This window comes from Equus caballus, chromosome 4 (genome assembly GCF_041296265.1).
Source record: "Equus caballus isolate H_3958 breed thoroughbred chromosome 4, TB-T2T, whole genome shotgun sequence".
Classification (NCBI taxonomy): Eukaryota; Metazoa; Chordata; class Mammalia; order Perissodactyla; family Equidae; genus Equus; species Equus caballus.
Window position 1 is genome coordinate 7,074,820 of NC_091687.1, and position 20,854 is coordinate 7,095,673.

The following is a 20,854-nucleotide window of genomic DNA, read 5'->3' on the forward strand; positions in this document are numbered from 1 at the left end:
TGGAAGTATCTTTAGAGAGGGGGTGTGTGTCACGGGGAAGTTCCCTTCTCTTTTCCAGTTTCCTCTGGGTTGAAACATGGATGAGTTGACCAGAGGTGGAGCGGCAGTTTTGGACCACAAACTGAGGATTCCAGAGCTCTGAGCTGGAAGGAGCCTGGGAGCCTGCTGACCACGGAAGCCCCATGCCAGCCCTGACCTGCTTCCATTTACATTACAGAGACACAAGCTGCTCTCTTGTTGGAGCAACTGTATTCTGCATTTTCTGCCACATGCAAACAATGCTAATCTTAATAAAAACATCATCATAGATGAAGACAGATGACGCAAATTCATCTTAAATTACTGGATCTACACAGACAATAATGCCTATATGATTTATATAATGCTTATATAGTTAAGAGTTTGACTAATACTTGGGCCATACAGCGAGGATCAGAGCATTTTATAAAAGCTTACTTCTTAAAATGCTTGGCACTTACAATTGGAAGTACTTTACTATATATTATCATGAGATTGATAAGAAACGAAAATAAAGAAAACATTTCCTCATGGAGTGAATATAAATTGGATTACAAACAAAGGGTTTATATCGAGATGAATTTTTCTGAAAGAGACTAGTTCGTTATATCTCCGTTTCTAGTCTTTGAATTTCCTGAGTCCCGTATTTACTCTTTTTTGTGGGTAGAGAGATAAAGCAGAGTAAATGAGCTTGCTCTTGAAATATTTACCATTTGACAGGGTGGTCGTTGTAGAAAATGAAGTATGCATTTTTAAATAGTTTAATTGACAAAAGACAATTTTCTAATTCAAAATTTTGCAGAATAAGCCTCATTTCAAAGTCAAGGATTTCTACTTCAAAAGCACACATCTCTAATTCTATTTCTCTTTATAGTGAAGTATTCCTATTTTTGGAGTTATAATCAAAATCACTCAGAGTAAGGCAAAGTTTTAAAATAAACAATGAGAGCCTAATCAGGGAAAGGTTTTCGTGCTTTAGGACCATCTGTCCTGACTATATTTTATTCAAATTGCTGCACTGCCCTGTTTGAAGGGCATCGACTAACTTGAACAAGCGCCCCACAATAAACGGTGCATTTGTCTCAACAAATAGTAGAAAATGCACAGAGCGGACAACGAAATAGCATCAATAAGGCAATACATCATAAGCAGGTTGGATGGAGAGAGGCGGGAGAAAATGTGGCGAAAGAAACTGAAAGGCATCGCAAAGATGGGGTCTTATTTCTTTGTCCAAAAGAGAATCGGTTCCATGACACGACTTTAAACAGAAGACATCACCAACACTTATTCAGGCAACTGGATGCTCGGAGGAAAAGAACACGCCGCGACCGAGGCGGAGGCTCCAGCTGCAGGGCAGACCGCGCGGCCCCAGCTCCGCGTGGGCGTCCCGCGGGCGGCCACAGGTGGCAACCCGGCCAGCGGCCCGCCGGCTCCGGGGCGCGCGGACAGGGGGACGGCGAGGCCCGCCGGAAGCGGGGACCCCACGCTCCGGCCGCAAGCCCGCCGGCGCCTTCAGTGCGAGGGGCGGGCGCGCGGCGGCCGCCGGCGCTGGTTGCCATGGTTTCCCGGGTCACGTGGGCGCGCCGCGGCGGGCGGGGGCGGGGCGGCCGGGCGGGGGAGAGGCGCGGCGGCGGCGGGCGCGGGAGGAGCCGGAGATGCTGCCAGGCCTCCCGGGGCCGCGCTCGCTCAGCCGCCGCCGCCGCTCGGAGCAGCCGCGCGCCGGGCCAGCGGGGCCAGCGGGGCCGCGGGGCCCAGAGCGCCGCGCTCGCAGCCGGTAGCGCCGTCCGCGCTCGCCCGGGGGCCGCGGCGCCCGAGGCCGGTCCGGGGAGGGGGCGAGGCGGCGCCCGCGCGGCCGCCGGCCCGGAGGCAGGATGAGCATCGAGATCCCGGCGGGACTGACGGAGCTGCTGCAGGGCTTCACGGTGGAGGTGCTGAGGCACCAGCCGGCGGACCTGCTGGAGTTCGCGCTGCAGCACTTCACGCGCCTGCAGCAGGAGAGCGAGCGCAAAGGCGCCGCGCGCTGCGGCCAGGAGGCCAGGACCTGGGGGGACGCGGGCGCCGCCGCCGGGGGCGGCACCCCCAGCAAGGGGGTCAACTTCGCCGAGGAGCCCCTGCACGCCGAGTCGGAGAACGGCGAGGAGGAGGAGGAGGAGGAGGCCGCGGACGCAGGGGCGTTCCCCGGTGAGGACCCGAGCCCGCGCACGCCCCCGCTCCCCCTGCAGGTCCCCCCTCTTGGCTCTGGAATCCTGCAGCTCTGCTCTCCCACCTCTCCCCGCCTTCCCCACCTCCCCTACCGTCCCCTCTGGCCTACCCCCTCAGCATCCATTTCTGGCTCTCCCACTCGCCCACCTTCCTCCTCTGCTCTCTTGTCGTGCCCTCCTCCTCGTCCCCTCCCCTGGAGGTGGGGAGCCGAAGGGGTAGGTTCTCGTCCTGGACTCGGAGGCAGAGGACGACCGGTTTGGGTGGGCATCTGAGAGACAACTTTCACTGTGGTTGGAGGTATTTCGCTTGACGGACACCGTTGTGCATAACGGAAACTGGCCCATTTGGCATCTTTTCAGTCCATGTATTTGTTAATGGAGTGTCCAAAGAGAACAGGCGAGGGGTGTTCAATTAGATTGGCTTTGCTGTTATTAGGACGGCCAATTCACTAACAGCATGAAATTGGGCTCACTGGGGCAGAGCAAAATTTATGCTAATAGCTTTGACATTCTTGGAAACAGACTAATCTGTTATTTTCCAATTTACCAATACCGCCTTTGTTATTTTTGGACTCACAACAAAGGATCTTAGTTAGCCTGCAACCCTTGGGGTCTTTGGAATGAGGAAACGGGCTAATGGATTGCCTTTTATTTAAAACAAATACTGAATGATTTGGTGCCTTTTTTGGTTTTTTTTCAAGCGTGTGAAAAACACTGTAGGAAGTTCTGAAAGCTTGTTGGTTGTCTTTAGAATGAAAAACCAGTGAGTAATTGTAAGGACTGTGCCAGACACTGAAGCTCGAAAGAATGAATGGGAAAGAAAAAGGAATTTTCTCAAATAGCTGCTCGTGGCAAGTCCCACCCCTTCTGCTTACAACCCTCTTTCCCTAACACACACAGGCACACACACACATTTACAGCCTCCGGTATTTACACAACATGCCCAAATCCCATCTTTATGGCCTCCTAAGCTAAAATACCATGGTGTGCAAATGTGCGAGTGTTTTCTCTTTGTGGTGGAAGGGAAACGTGCATTCAGCATTGCACCAGGCTTTATTTATTTACACTGCTTGTGGTTTGTGTGTCCACAGTGCATTTCATATATTGAAGACGTTTTAAAGTGTCGTTCGCTTGTGTATGTTGCTGGGAAGGTGTTTCTTTTCTTTGCAAAATTGTTGAAATGTGTTGTAAAATTAATGTATTTTTAGCTTGTCCAAAACAATCTCAGAAGCCCTGGAAATTTAGTGCTCCATGAAGATAAAAGGGAAGATGGTTACTTTAAAATTTTCAATTTTGTTCTTTTTAGTGTTTCCAGGCATAGGATAGTCATAGTCTTAATTGTTCTTTTTGCACAAGAATTTAATCAAATGTCTTTCTCACTAGAAACAAGAAAAAGCTAAAAATACATATTTTAAATAGAGGGGAAGGGGAAGCCAATAACGGATGACACAGAAAGGGCAGAGGCGTCTAATACTTCTTTTATGTTCCTGACACACGCATGCACACACACAAAGGGAAAAAAGGACTAGTTGCCGTATTGGAGGAAACCAGGAATTTAGGGATGTGGTAAAGAACTTATGGATGTTGGATACAGTACATTGTTAAAACTAAAATATTTTGTTCGTGTGGTGCTTTTGAAGTACTTTGTGTTGATGATTCCATTTTCTCCTTACAACAATGTATACTGTACACAGATTTTATTTCCATTTTGCAATGAAGAAATCAGCCATTAACTGCTCAACAGCAGGAATCATTTGATAGGGTTTTATAATCTCCAGGGCACCTTTATTGTAAAAATTTCCCGGTGTGAGTTTTAATAAATGCTTATTAACCAATTGCCCTCTTTATTCCCCAGCCCTCCCCTCAAGGACTTTAAAACTTTTTTGACTGCAGCCAAATACAATTTGACTGTTATCCAACACACACATACGTATATAGGTATAACAGAAACTTCGACAATGGTACTTTTGTACCAATTGGTGCAGTAGAAGATAGATATCTACTGGAATATTTTCTATTCTAATCAGTTCTCTCTCTCTCTTTTTGTTTTTTGAGTAAACTGTGTTGAGACCTGCAGTTTAAAAACAATTCTAGGCTACAAGGGGTTGGCAGACTTTTTTGTGAAGAGCAGACAGTAAATGTTTTACTCTTGGTGAGCAACGTATGGTCTCCGTCACGTGTTCGTTTTTTTAACAACGCTTTAAACACATATTCCCTCTGGAGATTGGGGTTGTACAGAACTGGCCACAGACCAAGGCCATAGTTTGCCAACGCCTGGTCAGAGGGGGAAAAAAGTCAAAATAGAGCTATTGGGGGGAAAAATCCAGGAATGAGCCTATCTGTTTAATATCTACATCCAAAAAAAGTACCAAAATATCAGAAACACCAGATACTGGATAATTCTGGCACAGTATGGAGTAAGTACTAGAAGACGAGTGTTAATTGTGACACAGCACAAGACCAGCTGGTTCAATAATTCTTAAGTTTTAGTATGCATCTCAAGGAAATTTGATTCAGAAGTGAGTATTACCTGGTACCATTCTTGGAGAGTTTTTTTGAATAGGTTGGGCTGGGACATGGGATCTATCTTTTTTTTTTTTTGCAGACATTCCAGGTCATTCTGATATCCATAGTTCTCTGAACACAATTTGAGAAACATTGATCAACAGATAGTGGTGATAATAAACTCTCTTATTAACGCTTGAAAAAATAGCTGCCGTTTATTGACCTTCTGTGTGTGCTAGATGCTATCTCATTGCTCTGATTCATTGTCCCAGCTTTATGAGAAAGATGAGACTGTCACTTGCCCGATGTTTCACAGCTGGTATGCTGCAAAACCAGCATTGGAACACACTCTGTGCTCCTAACTCCCAGGTTTTATCTCCAGAAGAGAGTGGAGCTAGCATGGCTTGAGCATCCCTTTTATGTCAAGTTCTGCTTGAGACCCTTAATGTGTTGAATCTTTAAATTGACTTGAGAAATTAACTTGTCCAAGGTCATATAGGAGAGTCAGTAGCAGAGCCTGGTTTCTTACATCTGCCTGACCCATAACCATCGGGGAGTTCTTTCTAAATGAAATGCATACTACAGACTGCCTAACAGGTCAGGTTTTCCTGGTTATTTTCCCAGGAATGGTGGTGAATTTGCGTTGACTGCTTCCTACGTATTCTCACGAATCCCTTTAGGACAAGTGATGGTATTTATGAGAGGTTGGGCAAAAAGGCAAGTTTTTAACCATGAAACTGGTGCCCCTTGATTCACATAGGGATCAGGCATATGATGTTGACCTCATAGTGTGGTTGTTGAGTCATGTAAGCGAGCCAGGGTCTGGTAGGTTGGCCGTCGGTGGCACTAGACCAAATGATCAGATGTGTGATGGCGGTATTTACTTTCCTACCTTTCCAAAGGATGCCTTCCTCTGCTGATACCTTTCCCATTCCTCTTCTGTTCTTTCCTAATTTTATGACTTCCAATTTTTACTTTCAGTTTGCTATGAATTCTGGGTAAAAGGGCAACCTTTAGGGGTTAGAATGGTAGTGGCATATGGTGATCCCCTCTTCGGGGAAGTCTTGAGGTCCTGAAAGAAGCTATAATGGAGACTGCGCCTCCGTCTTCCTCATCTGCAGAAAGTGAATGAAACTTGACATCTCACTTCGGAGAGGGTAGTGTCCACAGGTTAGGAATTTGTTAGAAGGGTTTACAGTAGGCCCAAAAGTTGGATCCATGCCAATCTGAAGTGGCGTCTCTGGTAATTAGTGGTTTTATACAGGCATCATTGTGAGATCTCTTGTTGCTCAATAATTTCTTCAGTGAAAATGCTGAAAAAATGAAGTAAATAAAATTCCACATTACCCTGATAAATTGACCGATGGTCAGAAATAAGATAAATTACGTACAGGTACATGAAGAGCAATCAACCTGGAAGAAAAATAAACTAATATAAAATATGGGAGGACTAATTTTCTATATTGTGGAAGAAAAAGATACAGAGTTCAGAGTGGATCCACAAGTCAAAAATATAGAACCATTCCTTATAAAGCAAGCATGTTGAAAGTATATAAATAGAAATTTACCATGTAAAAACTATGACTTAATCCTCTTAACTCTACCTGTGTCAAATCTTTGTTGGAGGACCTTATCCACCTTGGATTTTTTACAATTTAAAGGGAATATGGAGAATTTACCAGAGATCCTTAAAATCATGCAAATTGTTGGAAAGTTGGAACTCGTGGTGGTGGTGGTGGTGGTGGGAGCTTAAGAGAACAAAGTTATTTATCATGAGAAGAAATGGTTGAAGGAGAGTTGAGAAAAATATTCACGTGTCTGGCAAAGTTTTCTTAGAGGATTCTGAGCAAATATTCTCCATCTCTGTGAGATACAGTATTAGAGGAATTACATTTCATTGTAAATGGAAGAATAAAAGCTGGAAATTCATCTCTCTGAAGTGGTTTATGTGCTCTTCCTAAAATGAGACGGCAGAGCAGTAAGGGCAATAGATGGATTGACTTCCCGAGAATCTGCTATGAAAATGTTCCTAACCGTGCGCATACTGGGAGTAAGAAAACACACTGACCTGTTGAGTTCATGACCTGAGTGATAGCAGGAAATTGTAGAGTAATCATAGCTTTAAAGAATTGCCGGTTTATCAGGCTCGCTTGTGTGTGCCCTTATTTAAGAACTTCTGTCGTGGCTGCTAGCAATTATTATGAGACAGAGCAGCCAGTTGTTACCTCTTGGCTCCCACGGCACGTAGCTGGCAACATTCGACTAAGGAAATTTATTTTAGTGGTTGTAGTATCTTATGCAACTGACTCAGAGTTAAAATATCTTTTTAATATATCATTAACCTCTTAAATGCATTTAATTGGTTTGGAAAATCTTCATGAAAGTCAGTTTTTTTGGATTAACTTAAATTAGACAACATTTATCTTCTTTTATGTATGAAGCTCTGTGCTAGGTACGTTGATGTGTTATGCTAATAGCACCTGCCTTGTAAGATTGATCTGAGGATAAATGGGTCGATGTTTATAAGGCCCCAGGGCAGTGCACATAGCAAGCAGTGACTGCATGTGAAACAAATGAGCTTATTAACGTGAAATCTTACAGAAGTATAAACTTTTCTTGCAGAATCGCGATTTCATTGTGTTTTGTGGAAATGAAGCTAGTGTTTGCATTTTTTAGAGAGATGAAGTAGGAAATGAGCTTACGTGGCAGTTCTATTTAGGATTTAATGTGAAGTTATGTTGCACAGCAATAAAACCCACATCCTTTCAACTCATAATTTGTAGCTAAGAGCTCCAGGATTTTGTAATTAATGACACTTTATGGTCTTTGGCTATTTGAAATTTACATGGCAGTTTTAAATCCTCCTGAAATGTATTATATTATTCATGACAATGGCTAAAATATTGAAGCCATTATTTTTGTTAGGAGCATAAAACAATATTAGAGAAGATTTTTAAAATATTTCCTTTATAGATGGTAATTGTGATTTTCAAAGTGGAACAGTTAAGAACATTATTCATTTCAATGGTAATATTAAGTGGATTGCTTTAGGTGTTGAAATTGGGAAATCAAAGGACTTGAAATAGTGTCCTTTCTCAAACTCTGACCCATCTGTTACTTTAGGCTTTAGGGAGAGGGAGGGACAGAGAGACAGATGGGACAGAGATGGAGGGAAGGGGGGAGAGAGGAGTAAAATCACTTGGGACTGTGAAGGGTTCTTTGAGTAACTTATACTTTGTCTGAAGAGAGGGCATAGAATGAAAACACCTAAACAAAAATCGAAGTGGTGAATGTTTTCATTTTTCTGCCTCTCTTAAAAATCAAACTGTTGAGCCATTATTTAACATGAGACAGTTACAAGGTTTCCGTTTGAGGTTGCACATAAAGTGAGGTACCCTGTCTGGGTGGGATGGAGTAAATATTTAATGGTTATTTGTTGTTGCAAATCTCATTCCACAGATCCCGCTAAATTTCCAGCTGTCAAGGTTTTGTTCATAGCTGTGTCGAAAAACAAACCTGTTTCTTGTTCCACTGTAAATAGTACGAAGAGACTTTTGACTTTTGAATTTGTCGGAGAGGAGTTTATTTATGACCCATTAGGAGAGTCGTTTAGTGAGAGTGGTGGCAATGAAGAAAGCCTACGGTACAGGTTGGGCTTGATGAAATATTTTCAGGTGAGGGATTCAGTGAAGGAGATGGAGTGACCGAACACACAGTCTGTCCTCGTAGTGTCTGGAGTTACATCATACTGGAAAGGGGTGACACCGGGGCTGGCCTATCAGAAGGAATGTGTGAGGTTGGAAGGTGGGATGCTCTGCTCATTTGCTCACTCATTCGCTCGATGCAAAAATATTTATTGAGAGCCAACGCTTACCTTTTGTTTTTTTTTAAAGAAAAAAATGATTATTCTCTTAAGTTTACTATCTCTAGACTTCTTAAAAACAACCTTTTGTCAGAGACTGCCTCATTGATAGTATGTGTAATCTATTTCATTTAACAGATGGAGCAGCTCAGAGCCAGAGAATTTCCTTACCCATATTTAGTTGATTTTGGTCTTCTTGTTCATAGAACTATCCCTTACATTTTGTGTGCTATTTATATTAACTTACGTATTATGAGTTCTTTCCGTCTTCCATCAAGGTGATGGATAAGGTTTAAAAGGCTAGGCTAAAGAGGAGTACTTTTGCCTTAAGAATTACCAATTTCTTTTGCTCTTTGATTTTTTTCATTGCAATGAAATCTCATGTTAGACTTTATTTTTGTACTTGAGAATTGCTTTAGAAGAGACAATGGAGAAGAAAAAAGATGGCAGTGATTTTTCTGAGCTGGATGAGTTATCGTTGCGTTCTTGGTCCTGTCCTTCCCGCCTGATCCATACCATTTAGTTGCGTTTTGGATCATCACAAAACCCCATATAAAAGCCTCACTATGATGCTGATCACTATCTTTATTTTATGGGAGCGAGTTTTATGTTTCGGAAATTCAAAATGACTCAGACTGTTCCATCATGTAATTATTTTGTGGAAAGAATTTGAGCTAAAATTTTCAGGTCATGGCTTACATGAAAACAAAACAATCTAAAAAAAATCAGAAATATAAACACAGTTGGTGTAACATTTATAAATGTTTCAGCAATAGGCCCTGCCATGTGTAGCTTAATATGTTTGGAAACTAAAAGAAAAAAATCATCCCAGTTGCTGCTGTTTAAAAATGTTTCTGTGTTTTAAAAAAAGACAAAAGGTCAAAATATAAACACATGTTCCACATAAAAGTGAAGCCAAGAAGCTAGAATGTGTACAGTTATTCCGGTATCCGTTTGGCTGTGGACTGACATGGTTTAATTTACATTAGCTGTTCCAAGACAGACTAGTTCATGGGAGTGATATTGAGGGGATTTTTTTTGCACAAAAAAGAAGGAAAAAAGCCTCCATTTGTTTAAATACATTTCAGTTAGACCCAGAAAGCATCTTTAAAAGTTATGCAAAATTAAAACATGACTCGGCTGTTTCATTTCAGTTACTATAGAAAGCTAGTATTTTTTAAAGGATATTCTTTCTATTTTATAATAATTGTTAGCGTTTTTGGCTGCTGAAGTGCTAGACGCTGAACAAGGCCGTTTATACGTTTGTTATTTAGCTCTTCCCCAAAGTAAGTGGTGCAGCCAGGATTTGATCCTGGCCGGATGAGTTCAGAGCCCATCTCCTTTAACCGTGGTACATACACTTCATTTTCAGTAACTCTTACAGCAGTAACAGAGTTAAAAAGAACCACATAGCAAAAAATAAGCTATCTATTTTTCCCTCTAAAAATATGCAGTCTAGCCCACCATTGATCTGTCCCTTTTATGAATTGTTTTCTCTGTCTATTCCACCCAAATTAGTACTTCATATACTTTAGAAACTCAATGAGATGTTTATTTTTAGAAATGAGCAGCTCATATACTGAGCTGTTTAATTCTCAAAACATTTTTTTTTTTAAAGATTTTATTTTTTCCTTTTTCTCCCCAAAGCCCCCCGGTACATAGTCATATATTCTTAGTTGTGCGTCCTTCTAGTTGTGGCATGTGGGACGCCGCCTCAGCGTGGTTTGATGAGCAGTGCCATGTCCACGCCCAGGATTCGAACCAACGAAACACTGGGCCGCCTGCAGCGGAGCACACGAACCTAACCACTCGGCCACGGGGCCAGCCCCTCTCAAAACATTTTTGATTATGTACCCTTATTAGCAAAATATATTTAAGTATGCACTCAAGAGATATATATTCGTATATCTCTTTATAAATTTTATTCACATACCAGCATATTAATTTCACAATGTAACATAATTTCACAATATAAATTTTGAAAGGAAGACGTAAAAATTGTAAACAGTTCTCTTTTTTTCTTATACCCACAAAGGATTGCCTTATACTCTGCCTTGGGGTGCGTGAACCCATTTTGGAGGCCACAGTTGTAAACAATACAACCTAACTTGATACTGTATTAATATGTGAGGTAGCTATGATCAACTTTGATTTTCTGCTTTAAACTCCTAGATTATAAAGGACCTGCAGATCCTAGTTTGTGTGTGTCTTTTTTAATAGACATTCATTAGGTAAGTTAATTGTTTGACTCAGTAGAATTTTGGGAGAATAAAGAAGAAAATTCTATCGCATAAAAACGAAATAAAATCGTATTACCTGAAAGGAAAGATCCAGGCTTTTTCTTTGAAACATGTGTTCCGTCTGCATCTGGACCTGCAACCTAGATGGTAGAGTGGCACTAATGTTCTTGGTGCCAATTTTGGGGATGTGACAGAAAAAATCTTATAAGTGTTTAGTTATGCATCACTGAATCATGGAGATGCCAGTCAGAATTAGAAAAAAATCCTACGTTTAAACAAAATGCAGTTTCATAGAGTGTCTCAGGAAGAACATCTCTAGAGACGACAGTTGGTTAGGAGGCAGACTGTCTCCTTTAAGTCTCCTTTAAGTAACTTTTGAAAAAATGCTGATCATATACTCGTCTTACCTATTAAATAAGTTTTAAGTTAAAAAAGATGTGAAAGAAAGGCAATTCTTTGGTAACATCCATTCAGGAGTAAATAAAACACATCTATAGAGGCATCGAACATGGTTCTAAATTGATGGAACCAAATACTCTTGCACAAATACTCTCTTGGTCCTCTGAGTGCCCAGACCTCTTTCCTTAACATTCTGCCGAATCCCTCTCTTTCTCCAAAGGTTAGCTTCCATTTCACCCCACCAAAAATCTCTGCAAGATTCTCTGGTTGGCCTGAATGGTATCAGTGTGGCAGGATGAGTATGCCCACCATCGGAGAAGCTTTGCAGGTGTCCAGTGTCTCGCCACAGACAGCCAGGAAGATGCTCTCTCCCTCTAAGGCTTTCTGGCATGTGCTGCACGTTGCCCACAGTGGGGCCTCAAATATATTTAAGTTAACCTCAGTTAAATACTAAATGTCTATAAATGTATTTTTCTGAAGTGATTGAAACCTTCTTAGGCATGTAAATATTTAAAATAGTCACCTAATAATCCTTTACATTAACACATTTTAAAATGTTTTCATGAAACATAAAAGCTTCAGCCCATCTTTGGTTTCATAGGTTTAGACTTCATTATATTAAAAATGAGGCTGTATTATATTTTGGCCTGATATTTGATCACCCTGCAAAATGCAAAGAACACAAGCACGCAGGCTTGTCTTGCGGTAAGGATTCCACATTCTAATCCAGGAGACGTCTGCTTGTTTGAACCCCGTGCTAAATCCGAAACTCGCCCTGAACTGTTTCGTCCTTTTTTCTCTCTCTGCCTCTCCTCATCTTTCCTGCCACCTTGAATGTAGGCTGCCTTCCTCCCTTTGTCACCTGATCCTGCCTACCCCTCACCCCCCGAGGCTCGTTTGCCCTTGGGGGCCTCTGGTTTTTCCTCCAGCTCCTGCACAGACCTCCCTTCTCCTTAAGATCCACCCGCTTACCAGCCACCTCTCCCTGTGTGCTTTTCAGGCATCTCCAAATAGTTTTGTCCCCAACTGAATGTGTTCCCTTCTGCTTCAGTTGTCATTCTTTCCTGTACTCTCGTGTCATTCTTTTTTTTCCTCCGCTAATTTGATAAACATGGTGAGTAGAGCCCCTTTCCTCCGACTCATGCTTAAACCTGGTAGTTGATGGAAAACAAACAAACATAGCTTTTAGTTGCCGGAAATTTAAGAGTAGTGACATCAAAAATCAGAAACATTAGAAACTTTTTAAAAACTATGACTTCACTTTGGCATGGCCTCTAGGTTCGAGTCCTGGCTCTGCCGTTTATAACTTTGGGAACCTTGAGCAAGTTGCGTTTCCATCTGTGCCTCAATTTCCTCGTCTATGAAATGGGAATAATGATAGTACTTACCTCAGAGAGTTGTAACAATTAAATAAGTTAACAGGGTCAGGTATTAGATATGGGTTTGTTAACAAAGAAAATAAAGGAAGGGGAAGTCAGGGAGAAAGAAAAGAGAGCAAGTTTTAGAAGTCAGAACACAACAGTTTTTAAAAATGAAGTTTGATTCAAGATTGAAGAAACCAGAGATGGATTTCAAAGCAGTTTAGGAATAGTACTTTTTAAAAGAAGTTATAAATGGAAAATATAACAGTTAAGTCTTTAGATCTTTGAGCTAAGTCTTTCAAACTTTATGAAACCCATGTTCCTTTATATCTCAAGTCCTCCTTTAATTCCATTTGAAATGCAAGGTAAATAGTTTGACTTCTTTTAAAAAAGTCAAAAAAAGCAATGAGATAAAGCTTTGCTGTGTTTTCACACCATCCCTTCCCTTGAGAATCAGTGTTTAACTGGTAGAACAAATGTGTGTGTGCAGAATCTCCAAGTTTATGGTTTTATTTAAGTTTTAACAAGTCATTTTAACACAACTTAGGAAAGAGTAGGTAGAAGTATTGAAAATACTCACTTCATTTAAATGAGGCAGATGCTTGTAGTAAAAACACGAATATGTGCCCGAAGTATAAATTAATTGGAAAAAATTAATTACGTTAAATTGACAGCTTGTTGCCGTTTTCTCATGTCATAATATTTATGAAAGTAAGTTCACGGTGGGATGAATTTGTACCTAAGTTTTACATTAGAATGTGGTTTTATTCCAAAAACCCATAATTCTGTACTTGTTCCACTACAAATTTCTATCTTAATATATTTTTAGAAGGAAAAGAAAGACAATCCTTTTGGATCTTTGTGGTTTTACAAGGAGGCGTTCACAGGTCTTTGATTTCTTGACTGTCATTAACGACAGTTTACCAGCTAACGAGTATTAGGACTTTTCATTCATAATAGTTCTTTAAAATAGTTTCCGTATAATTCCTTAACAAGAATCCCAGAAGTATTTTAGTGTTTGAATATTAACAAAAATTCATTCGTAAAAAGGATATTTTGTGAAAAATATTTTAGGATTTAGCATGAAAAAGGTGCAAAATTTTGGTTAATGCAGGATGAATGAGCTCTAGAGTTCTAATGTACAGGATGGTGACGATAGTTCCAAATACTGTGTTGTATGCTTGGGATTTGCTGAGGATGGATCTTAAATCTGGACACACACACACCATGGTAACTGTGTAGAAGTGATGGGTAAGTTATTTAGCTTCCTTATGGTGATCTTTGCACAATGTATACATATATTAAAACATCAAGTTGTACATCTTAAATATATACAATTTGTATATGTCAAAATAAAGTTAAAAAAATACAGCGTGACCTAATCTGGTTGGGCTCACAGTGTCAGAGCATATACCGAGAGATTTTTATCTGCCAAAACCAAGTACAGCAGAACATTTTTTCTCTTTTTTATTGTAAGATATTTTTAATATACAGAAAGGAACAGAGACTAAATAAGGAACGCTCACAGAAGCCATCTCCTAGCTTGAACAAATTTTAACATTTTAACACTTGAGATTTTTCCTTTAACAAAATGTCATGTGCAGTAGGAGTCCCCTTGTGTACCCGTCACTTCCTCCTCCATAGACAACCACCACGATGGTGAATTTGGTGTCTATGTTCTCTGTGCATGTTTTTGTACCGTTACTACGTAGGCATTTATCCATATAGCATATTTTCAAAGTTTGTATAAATTGTGCCACTTACAAGTTTCGTTTATGTAAATTATCATCTTTCAAGTTGTGTTTGAGAAGTGTTTGAGATGATGTTACCACTGCTTTGTGTAGCTCTAGTTCAGTTATTTTAAACTGCTGTGTAGTATACCCTTGTATAAATAGACACTTTATCCATCCTTTGATAAATATTTTGCTTGTTTACAATTTGTTGTTATTACAGTGCTGTAGCGAACATTGTGTGTGTGTGTGTGTATTATGCAAATGTACTAGAGTTTTTAAGCTGGTTTTAAAAGTGTGGCTTGGACCCCTGGAGGACCATTCCCCTCCCACTCCTAGACCTTTTCAGGGAGTCTGTGGGGTGAAAACTATAATAATGATAATTTCTTTGTCTTTTTCCCCCTCTCATCCTTCATAAGTCTGTAGTGGAGTTAGAGGGTATATGATATGTGATATTTTAACAGATCTGAAAGCAGAAGCAGATGTGAGAACCTAATTGTCTTCTGTTAGACCAGATTTGCAAAAATGTGAAACACAGTCATTCTTTTATTAAGTTTTGGAAAATTTAGTTACTTTCCATAAAAGTTTTGTTTATGATAACATGTAATTGTTTTGTTGTGGGTAGTTTTAAGTGAAATAATATTTTTAAAGTGTGTCGATTTTAATTTCTGGTACAGTAAATATCAATAGATATAACCCATATAAACAAATACTTTTTAAGAGTGTGAAGAGGTTTTGAGACCAAAGAGTTTGAGGACTGCTGCTCTAGGGTATGGACCCCAGCGTGGAAAGGCTAGGGTGGGGCATACACAGCTTTGACTGCACCTCATACTGCCGTATTTGCTCTGCACGGTTGTTACGCAACTTCACAGTCTCTGCCACAGGACAAGAGTTCCTGGGTCTCCACGTTCAAGCTAATGTTGGATGTTGTCAGATTTTAACACATTTTGCCAATAGGATGGATGTTAGTTATGGAATCTCATTGTGAATTGAATTTGCTTTTCCCTGATTACTAGTGATGCTGAGCATCTTTTTATGTTCATTGACCGTATTTGTAGTGTATCTTCTGTGAAAAATTTTTTTCTTATTCCCTGCCATTTTTCCTATCTGGCTGATTTTTTTTTTGTGTGTGTGTTACCGGTTTGTAGGAGGTTTTCTTTTCTTTTCTTTCTGTCTTTTTCTCTTTTTTTGTGTTCCAGTTACTAATCTTTGTTGATAATATACAATGCAAAAATCTTTTCCTAGTCCGGGGCTCATCTTTTCATTTTGTTTGTGGTAACTTTGGTTGAACAGAATCTCTCTTTTTTTTTTTTTTTTTTAAAGATTGGCACCTGAGCTGTTGCCAATCTTTTTCTTTTTTTGCTTTTTCTCCTCAAATTCCCCCAGTAAATAGTTGGATTTTTTTTCAGTTGTGGGTCGTTCTAGTTGTGGCATGTGGGACACTGCCTCAGCGTGCCTGATGAGCGGTGCCATGTCCGTGCCCAGGATCCGAACCAGCAAAACGCTGGGCTGCCTAAGGGGAGCGCACAATCTTAACCACTCAGCCATGGGGCTGGCCCCAAGAACGTCTTAATTTTATTGTAGCCTAACATTAATTCTTTCCTTTACACTTATGCTTTCTGTACCTTTTTTAAAGAATCCCTCTCTACTCCAAATTAAAAATATAACTTCTTCATTTTCTTGTAAAAATTAAAACAAAGTTTTAATCTATCTGTAATTCATTTTTGTGTGTGTTATGAGATGAGAATCTCATTTCAGTTTTTAAAAATATGTATTATTTATTGACATTTTTCCCCACTCGTCTTTAGATGTCCATTTTTCCATATATATGTAAATGTACTTAAAGTCTCTCTTCTCTTCTGTTGGTTTGTCTGTCCTTTCATCAGTACCTCTTTCTCTTAATTAGTATGACTTTATATGGTCTTGGTATATGGTAAGGTAAAGTAACTCTCACCTTGTTTTTCTTTAGAATTGTTTAACTATTCATAGGCTTTTATTATTCCATAGAACTTTTAAGATAAGCTTCAGTTTTGTGAAAAACTTTTTTGGGCGTTTTATTGGAATTGTATTGGATTTATAAACAAATTTGGAGAGAACAGACATTTTAATGAGATTGAGTCTGCCTATCCGTGAACATGGTATATTGCCATTTATTCAGCCTTTTTTTCATATTCTTCAATAATGTTTTAAAATTTTCTCCATAAAAGATTGTCCTATCTTTTCTTAGTTTTATTTCTAAGTAACTTATTTTTGATATTATAACTGGGGGTTGTTTTTTCTATTACATATTCTAATTTGTCATTCCTGAGAATATATAAGAGGAACTGTTAAAACTCAATAATAAAAAGCCCCTAATAAAACTGTGCAAAGGGCTTGAACAGTTCAATAAAGAAGACATAAGAAGGGCTGATAAGCGCATGGGATGGTGCTCAGTATTTTTAGTTATCACGGAAATGAAAATCGAGACCACAATGAGATGCCATTAAGCACATGCAAGAATGGCTAAAATAAGAAGACATATCTTACGTTGGCAGAGATGTGGAGCACCTGGAACTCTTGTGTATTGACTTTGAGAGTAGAAAATGGTATAAACACTTAGGAAAAGGGGGTTTTTATAAAGTGTTAGACGTTCAGCCACCTATGACCTATGACCCAGTAATCCCACTGTGGGCATTTACTCAAGAGAAATAAATGCTTATGTTCACAAGAAGACTTGTATGCAAATACTTATAGAAGCTTTATTCACAGAAGCTCAAACTGGGACCAACCCAAACGTCCATCAACAAGAGCTTGGATAAACAAATTGTGTATTCGTACAATGGGCTACTACTCAGCAATAAAAAAGAACAAACTGTTGATCCTCTCAACAGCAAGAATGAATTTTACATTATGTGAAATTCAAAGACAGGCAAACTAAACTGTAGTGGTAGAAATTCTAACACTAGTTTCCTGTGGGATAGTGGGAATTGACTGTATGGGGGCTCATGGAACCTTTCCAGGGTGTTGGGAATGTTTTATATTTTGATTGGAGTGTTGTTTACATAGGTGTATACGTTTGTCAAAACTCATTGAATTGTGCATTTCATTGTGTGTCAGTTTTACCTTGATTAAAAAAATTGGAAACATAAATGGTCTTGAAATCCCATTTTCCACATTTTAATTGCAAAATGCCATTGCTTTCCGCACTGATTATCTTGTGAAATTTTTCTTTATTTTGGTGGAGACTACCGTCTGGGTTACATTTTTATAATTATGGGGCATAAGTGGGATTGCTTTCTGCTACTTTTACACAAAGCCAAAGGCTAGTCAGGCTCTACTGTTTTTAAGTGTATTTTATGTTTTCAGCCAAAACCGTATTCTAATTTATAGGTTTCACAAATTTAATACTTGTATAAATATCACTTGCATTTGCCCAAATAATCTTTAGGTGTGAGGGTGCATGCCATGATAGTAATTTATCATTAGCACTCTTCATCTGGCATTTGTTGCACCTGTTGTATATTATATCCAGCAGTGTTCTAGGCTCTGGGGATACAGTCGTGAAGCAGACAGACAATGAAGGACCCTGTCCTCATGGGGTTTACAGTCTCACGTGGGAAGAAACACAGTAAATATCATACACTAGCACAAAAATAGCTCTGATCACGCTGAGGAAAATGAAGGGAGATGACGTGACTGAGAGGACCGGGAGGGGCTCTTTGGAGCCGGGTGTTCGGAGAAAGCCTTCCTGAGGAGGGAACGTTTGAGCTGAGACTGGAATAGCAGGAACACCTTCATTCGCTCGGTGAGGATGTGGGGGAGGATTTGAATAGAGGATTTTATAACTGTGCTGTCGTGATTAGGCCGACCTTAATCACATCCCCTGGTGGTTCTCTCAAGTCGATCTTCGTTTCAAAGCCTTTATGTTTTTCTCAATTACCCTTTTCTGGGTCTATTTTGTTGTGACTTTATGGCTGTCTGACAGCTTGAACTCTTGCAGCTTTTGGTTTTCCTGGTGTTCTTAGTCGTCTAGTCTGGATTGTTCGCTCTCACAAACAGAACGTTACTCTCTGTGCGTCTGCCCTTTGCTCATATTTGACCACGTAGGTTTAGCACATGCAGAAGCAGAGTTTGAATCTCTCTGGTTTTGTCAGTGACCTTTCCTATATCCTGCTGCTTTTCTGAGCACACGTTTTAAAACTCTAACAGTATTTTGGGGCCGTTCTCTCAGCACTGTTCCTCCATCAACTCTGTCTGTGGTTTTGTAACTTAGCTACCTTAGGACTCTTCTAGCTGAAACTGTATTTTTTTTTTCTGTTCTTAAGAGGGCATTTTTGGTAAAGTTCTCATGAATTAAAAAGTGGAGAATCAAGTTTATTCATAAGCTAAAGTAGGGTAGAGTGGTTTTTTCTTAGTATAATAGTTATAAATTTTATTACCTCAGTATTTTAAAGTGTCTGTTATATTTCGAGGAGTTTGGTTTATGAATAGAAAGAACGAAAATGTGCATCTTTTTAGTGGTTCTTAAAGCTGGCACTTCGTAAAAGCGGCAATGTCTGTATGTCGTCTCACTCTGTCCCGCCGGCAGCTGTGCTCTGTGCATCTGGGTGGGTTGGACCCCGATCTCATGCTGTGTGATCAACAAGGAAGGAGAAAGTTGGTCCCCCGGATGCCTGCCTCTCCGGCAGTTCCTATCACGTCTGGTCAGAGGTTCTCTGAGGTCCGTGGCTCGTAATCTGTGTCTCCTTAGGACCAGGACTGGGAAGCTCTGAGCAGCCCCCTCCGCCTGTGGTTCTGTCCTGGTACCCGAGAGGCCGAATCCCAGCGGATCCCCAGGTGCCGTGTATCCAGAAAGAAACTCAGAGGCTCAGGACAGTGGCAGCTCGAGTATCTCTGAGTTCTTATCAAAGTGGTCAAGCTCGTTGTCCTCTAACAAAAATATAGAGTTAATAAGTGATCCTTTCCAGGGTCAGGAATTAAAACATGTATCAAAAAGTTTGAAAATTGTCAGTGTTAGGTTAATGAACAAAATAGTTCAGGTTTTGTTGTTGTTTAGTTTGCTTTTTTGCTGTTGATCTTTTTGAAATGTTAATTCTTCATTGGTTCAAGGGTGAGCCTTACTTCACTTTTAATTTTTGGAGCACGGGGTTAGGGGAAATTGATCTATTCTGAGTTAAGTGTTTATCTGTCAAAAATAATTAGCTGACATGGTTTCCATTTACATAATTTCTGGAATCTTTTATTTAGACAGTTAACAGATTCAGGATTGGTTTTTGCTAGAAAAGGCGATTTTTTTTTTTTTTTTTTTGAGGAAGATCAGCCCTGAGCTAACATTTGCTGCCAATCCTCCTCTGTTTGCTAAGGAAGGCTGGCCCTGAGCTAACATCTGTGCCCATCTTCCTCTACTTGGTATGTGGGACGCCTACCACAGCATGGCTCAACAAGCGGTGTCATGTCCGCACCCGGGATCTGAACCGGCGAAACCCGGGCCCCTGAAGTGAAACGTGAGCCCTTAACCACTGCGCCACTGGGCCGGCCCCAGAAAAGGCGATTAATAGGAGGTTAGGGATGCTGATCGTTCCATTGACTAGGAGATTATTGTGTACCTCTCACTTCAGGGTATATGAACTCTTTCTGCAAAACGTCAGTTCAACTAGCATGGCCTCAGTATAGATAGGGTGGCTTTTTATGTGCGTGCGTGTGTGTGTTTAATGACCGTACATCACAGCTCAGGAATCTTATTTCTTTAACTTAGAACTTCTCTCCCAGCGTCGTGCTCAGAGATGGAAACTATTGCACCATTGTCAACCTGTCTCTCCTTTTCGAAGACCCGACTCCTTGGTTCATGCTTTCAACTGGCTGCTTTTGTTTTTATAGAATTTCGTAAGTTCTTTAGTCTCGTACGGAATTTCTCTTTTACCTACATTTTTTGGTAGGTAGGTCCTTGTGTGGTGTAAGCCCTTGCAGTCCTTGTAGTTGAACTTACAACCAGACCTGGACAGGCTCTGCAGGGGCAGGGACTCTGTGACATTTCCAGCACCCACATCCGCATTCATTAAAGCAGTAAAATCAGTGGGACAAGGAGGCTTGCCCGGTACTCCCCCAAGTTTGTTGATCCAAGCACAGGTGTTTGCTCAGTGTCTCTTGTCTGCCAGCCCCTGCTTTGGCTTTGGGCACAAAGAGGTGAGAAGATAAGCAGGTCCTGCTGGCCCCAGAGAGGGACTCCACTCACAGGTGTGGGAATAGAGGCTCATTCAGTTTACCTCAAGTAATGGAGGACTTTTCTTGTCAGGATGCTCCAGCATTAAGGAAGACTTGAGTTAGTTACACTTCTGGGTCTCCAGCTGCAGAGGGATAAAGACCAGTCTAGTGGAATATGGTTTGGGAACCGAGGAGGTCTCTGGTTGGACAATTGTGAAGGCATCTGTAGGGACACAGGGCTCTCAATATTCCACTGGAATGGTGCTTGGGAGAAATATAAATATTTCTGTATTTTTCCTTAAAGATTCACTAAGATCTTTAGGTTATAGCTCTTAAAAATGTTAGGAGTTTAGTATAT

At 40.5% G+C, this 20,854-nt stretch overlaps 1 protein-coding gene across 1 annotated transcript in view; it reads left to right on the forward strand.

Moving 5' to 3' along the window:
• The first annotated feature begins 1,723 nt into the window (after positions 1–1,723).
• PRKAR2B (protein kinase cAMP-dependent type II regulatory subunit beta) overlaps positions 1,724–20,854 on the forward strand; it is a 109,007-nt gene continuing 89,876 nt past the window's right edge. The window contains exon 1 of the mRNA XM_023638892.2: positions 1,724–2,199. Within this exon, the coding sequence (XP_023494660.1) occupies positions 1,890–2,199 (310 nt within the window). The 5' untranslated portion in view covers positions 1,724–1,889. The remainder of the gene's footprint in view (positions 2,200–20,854) is intronic.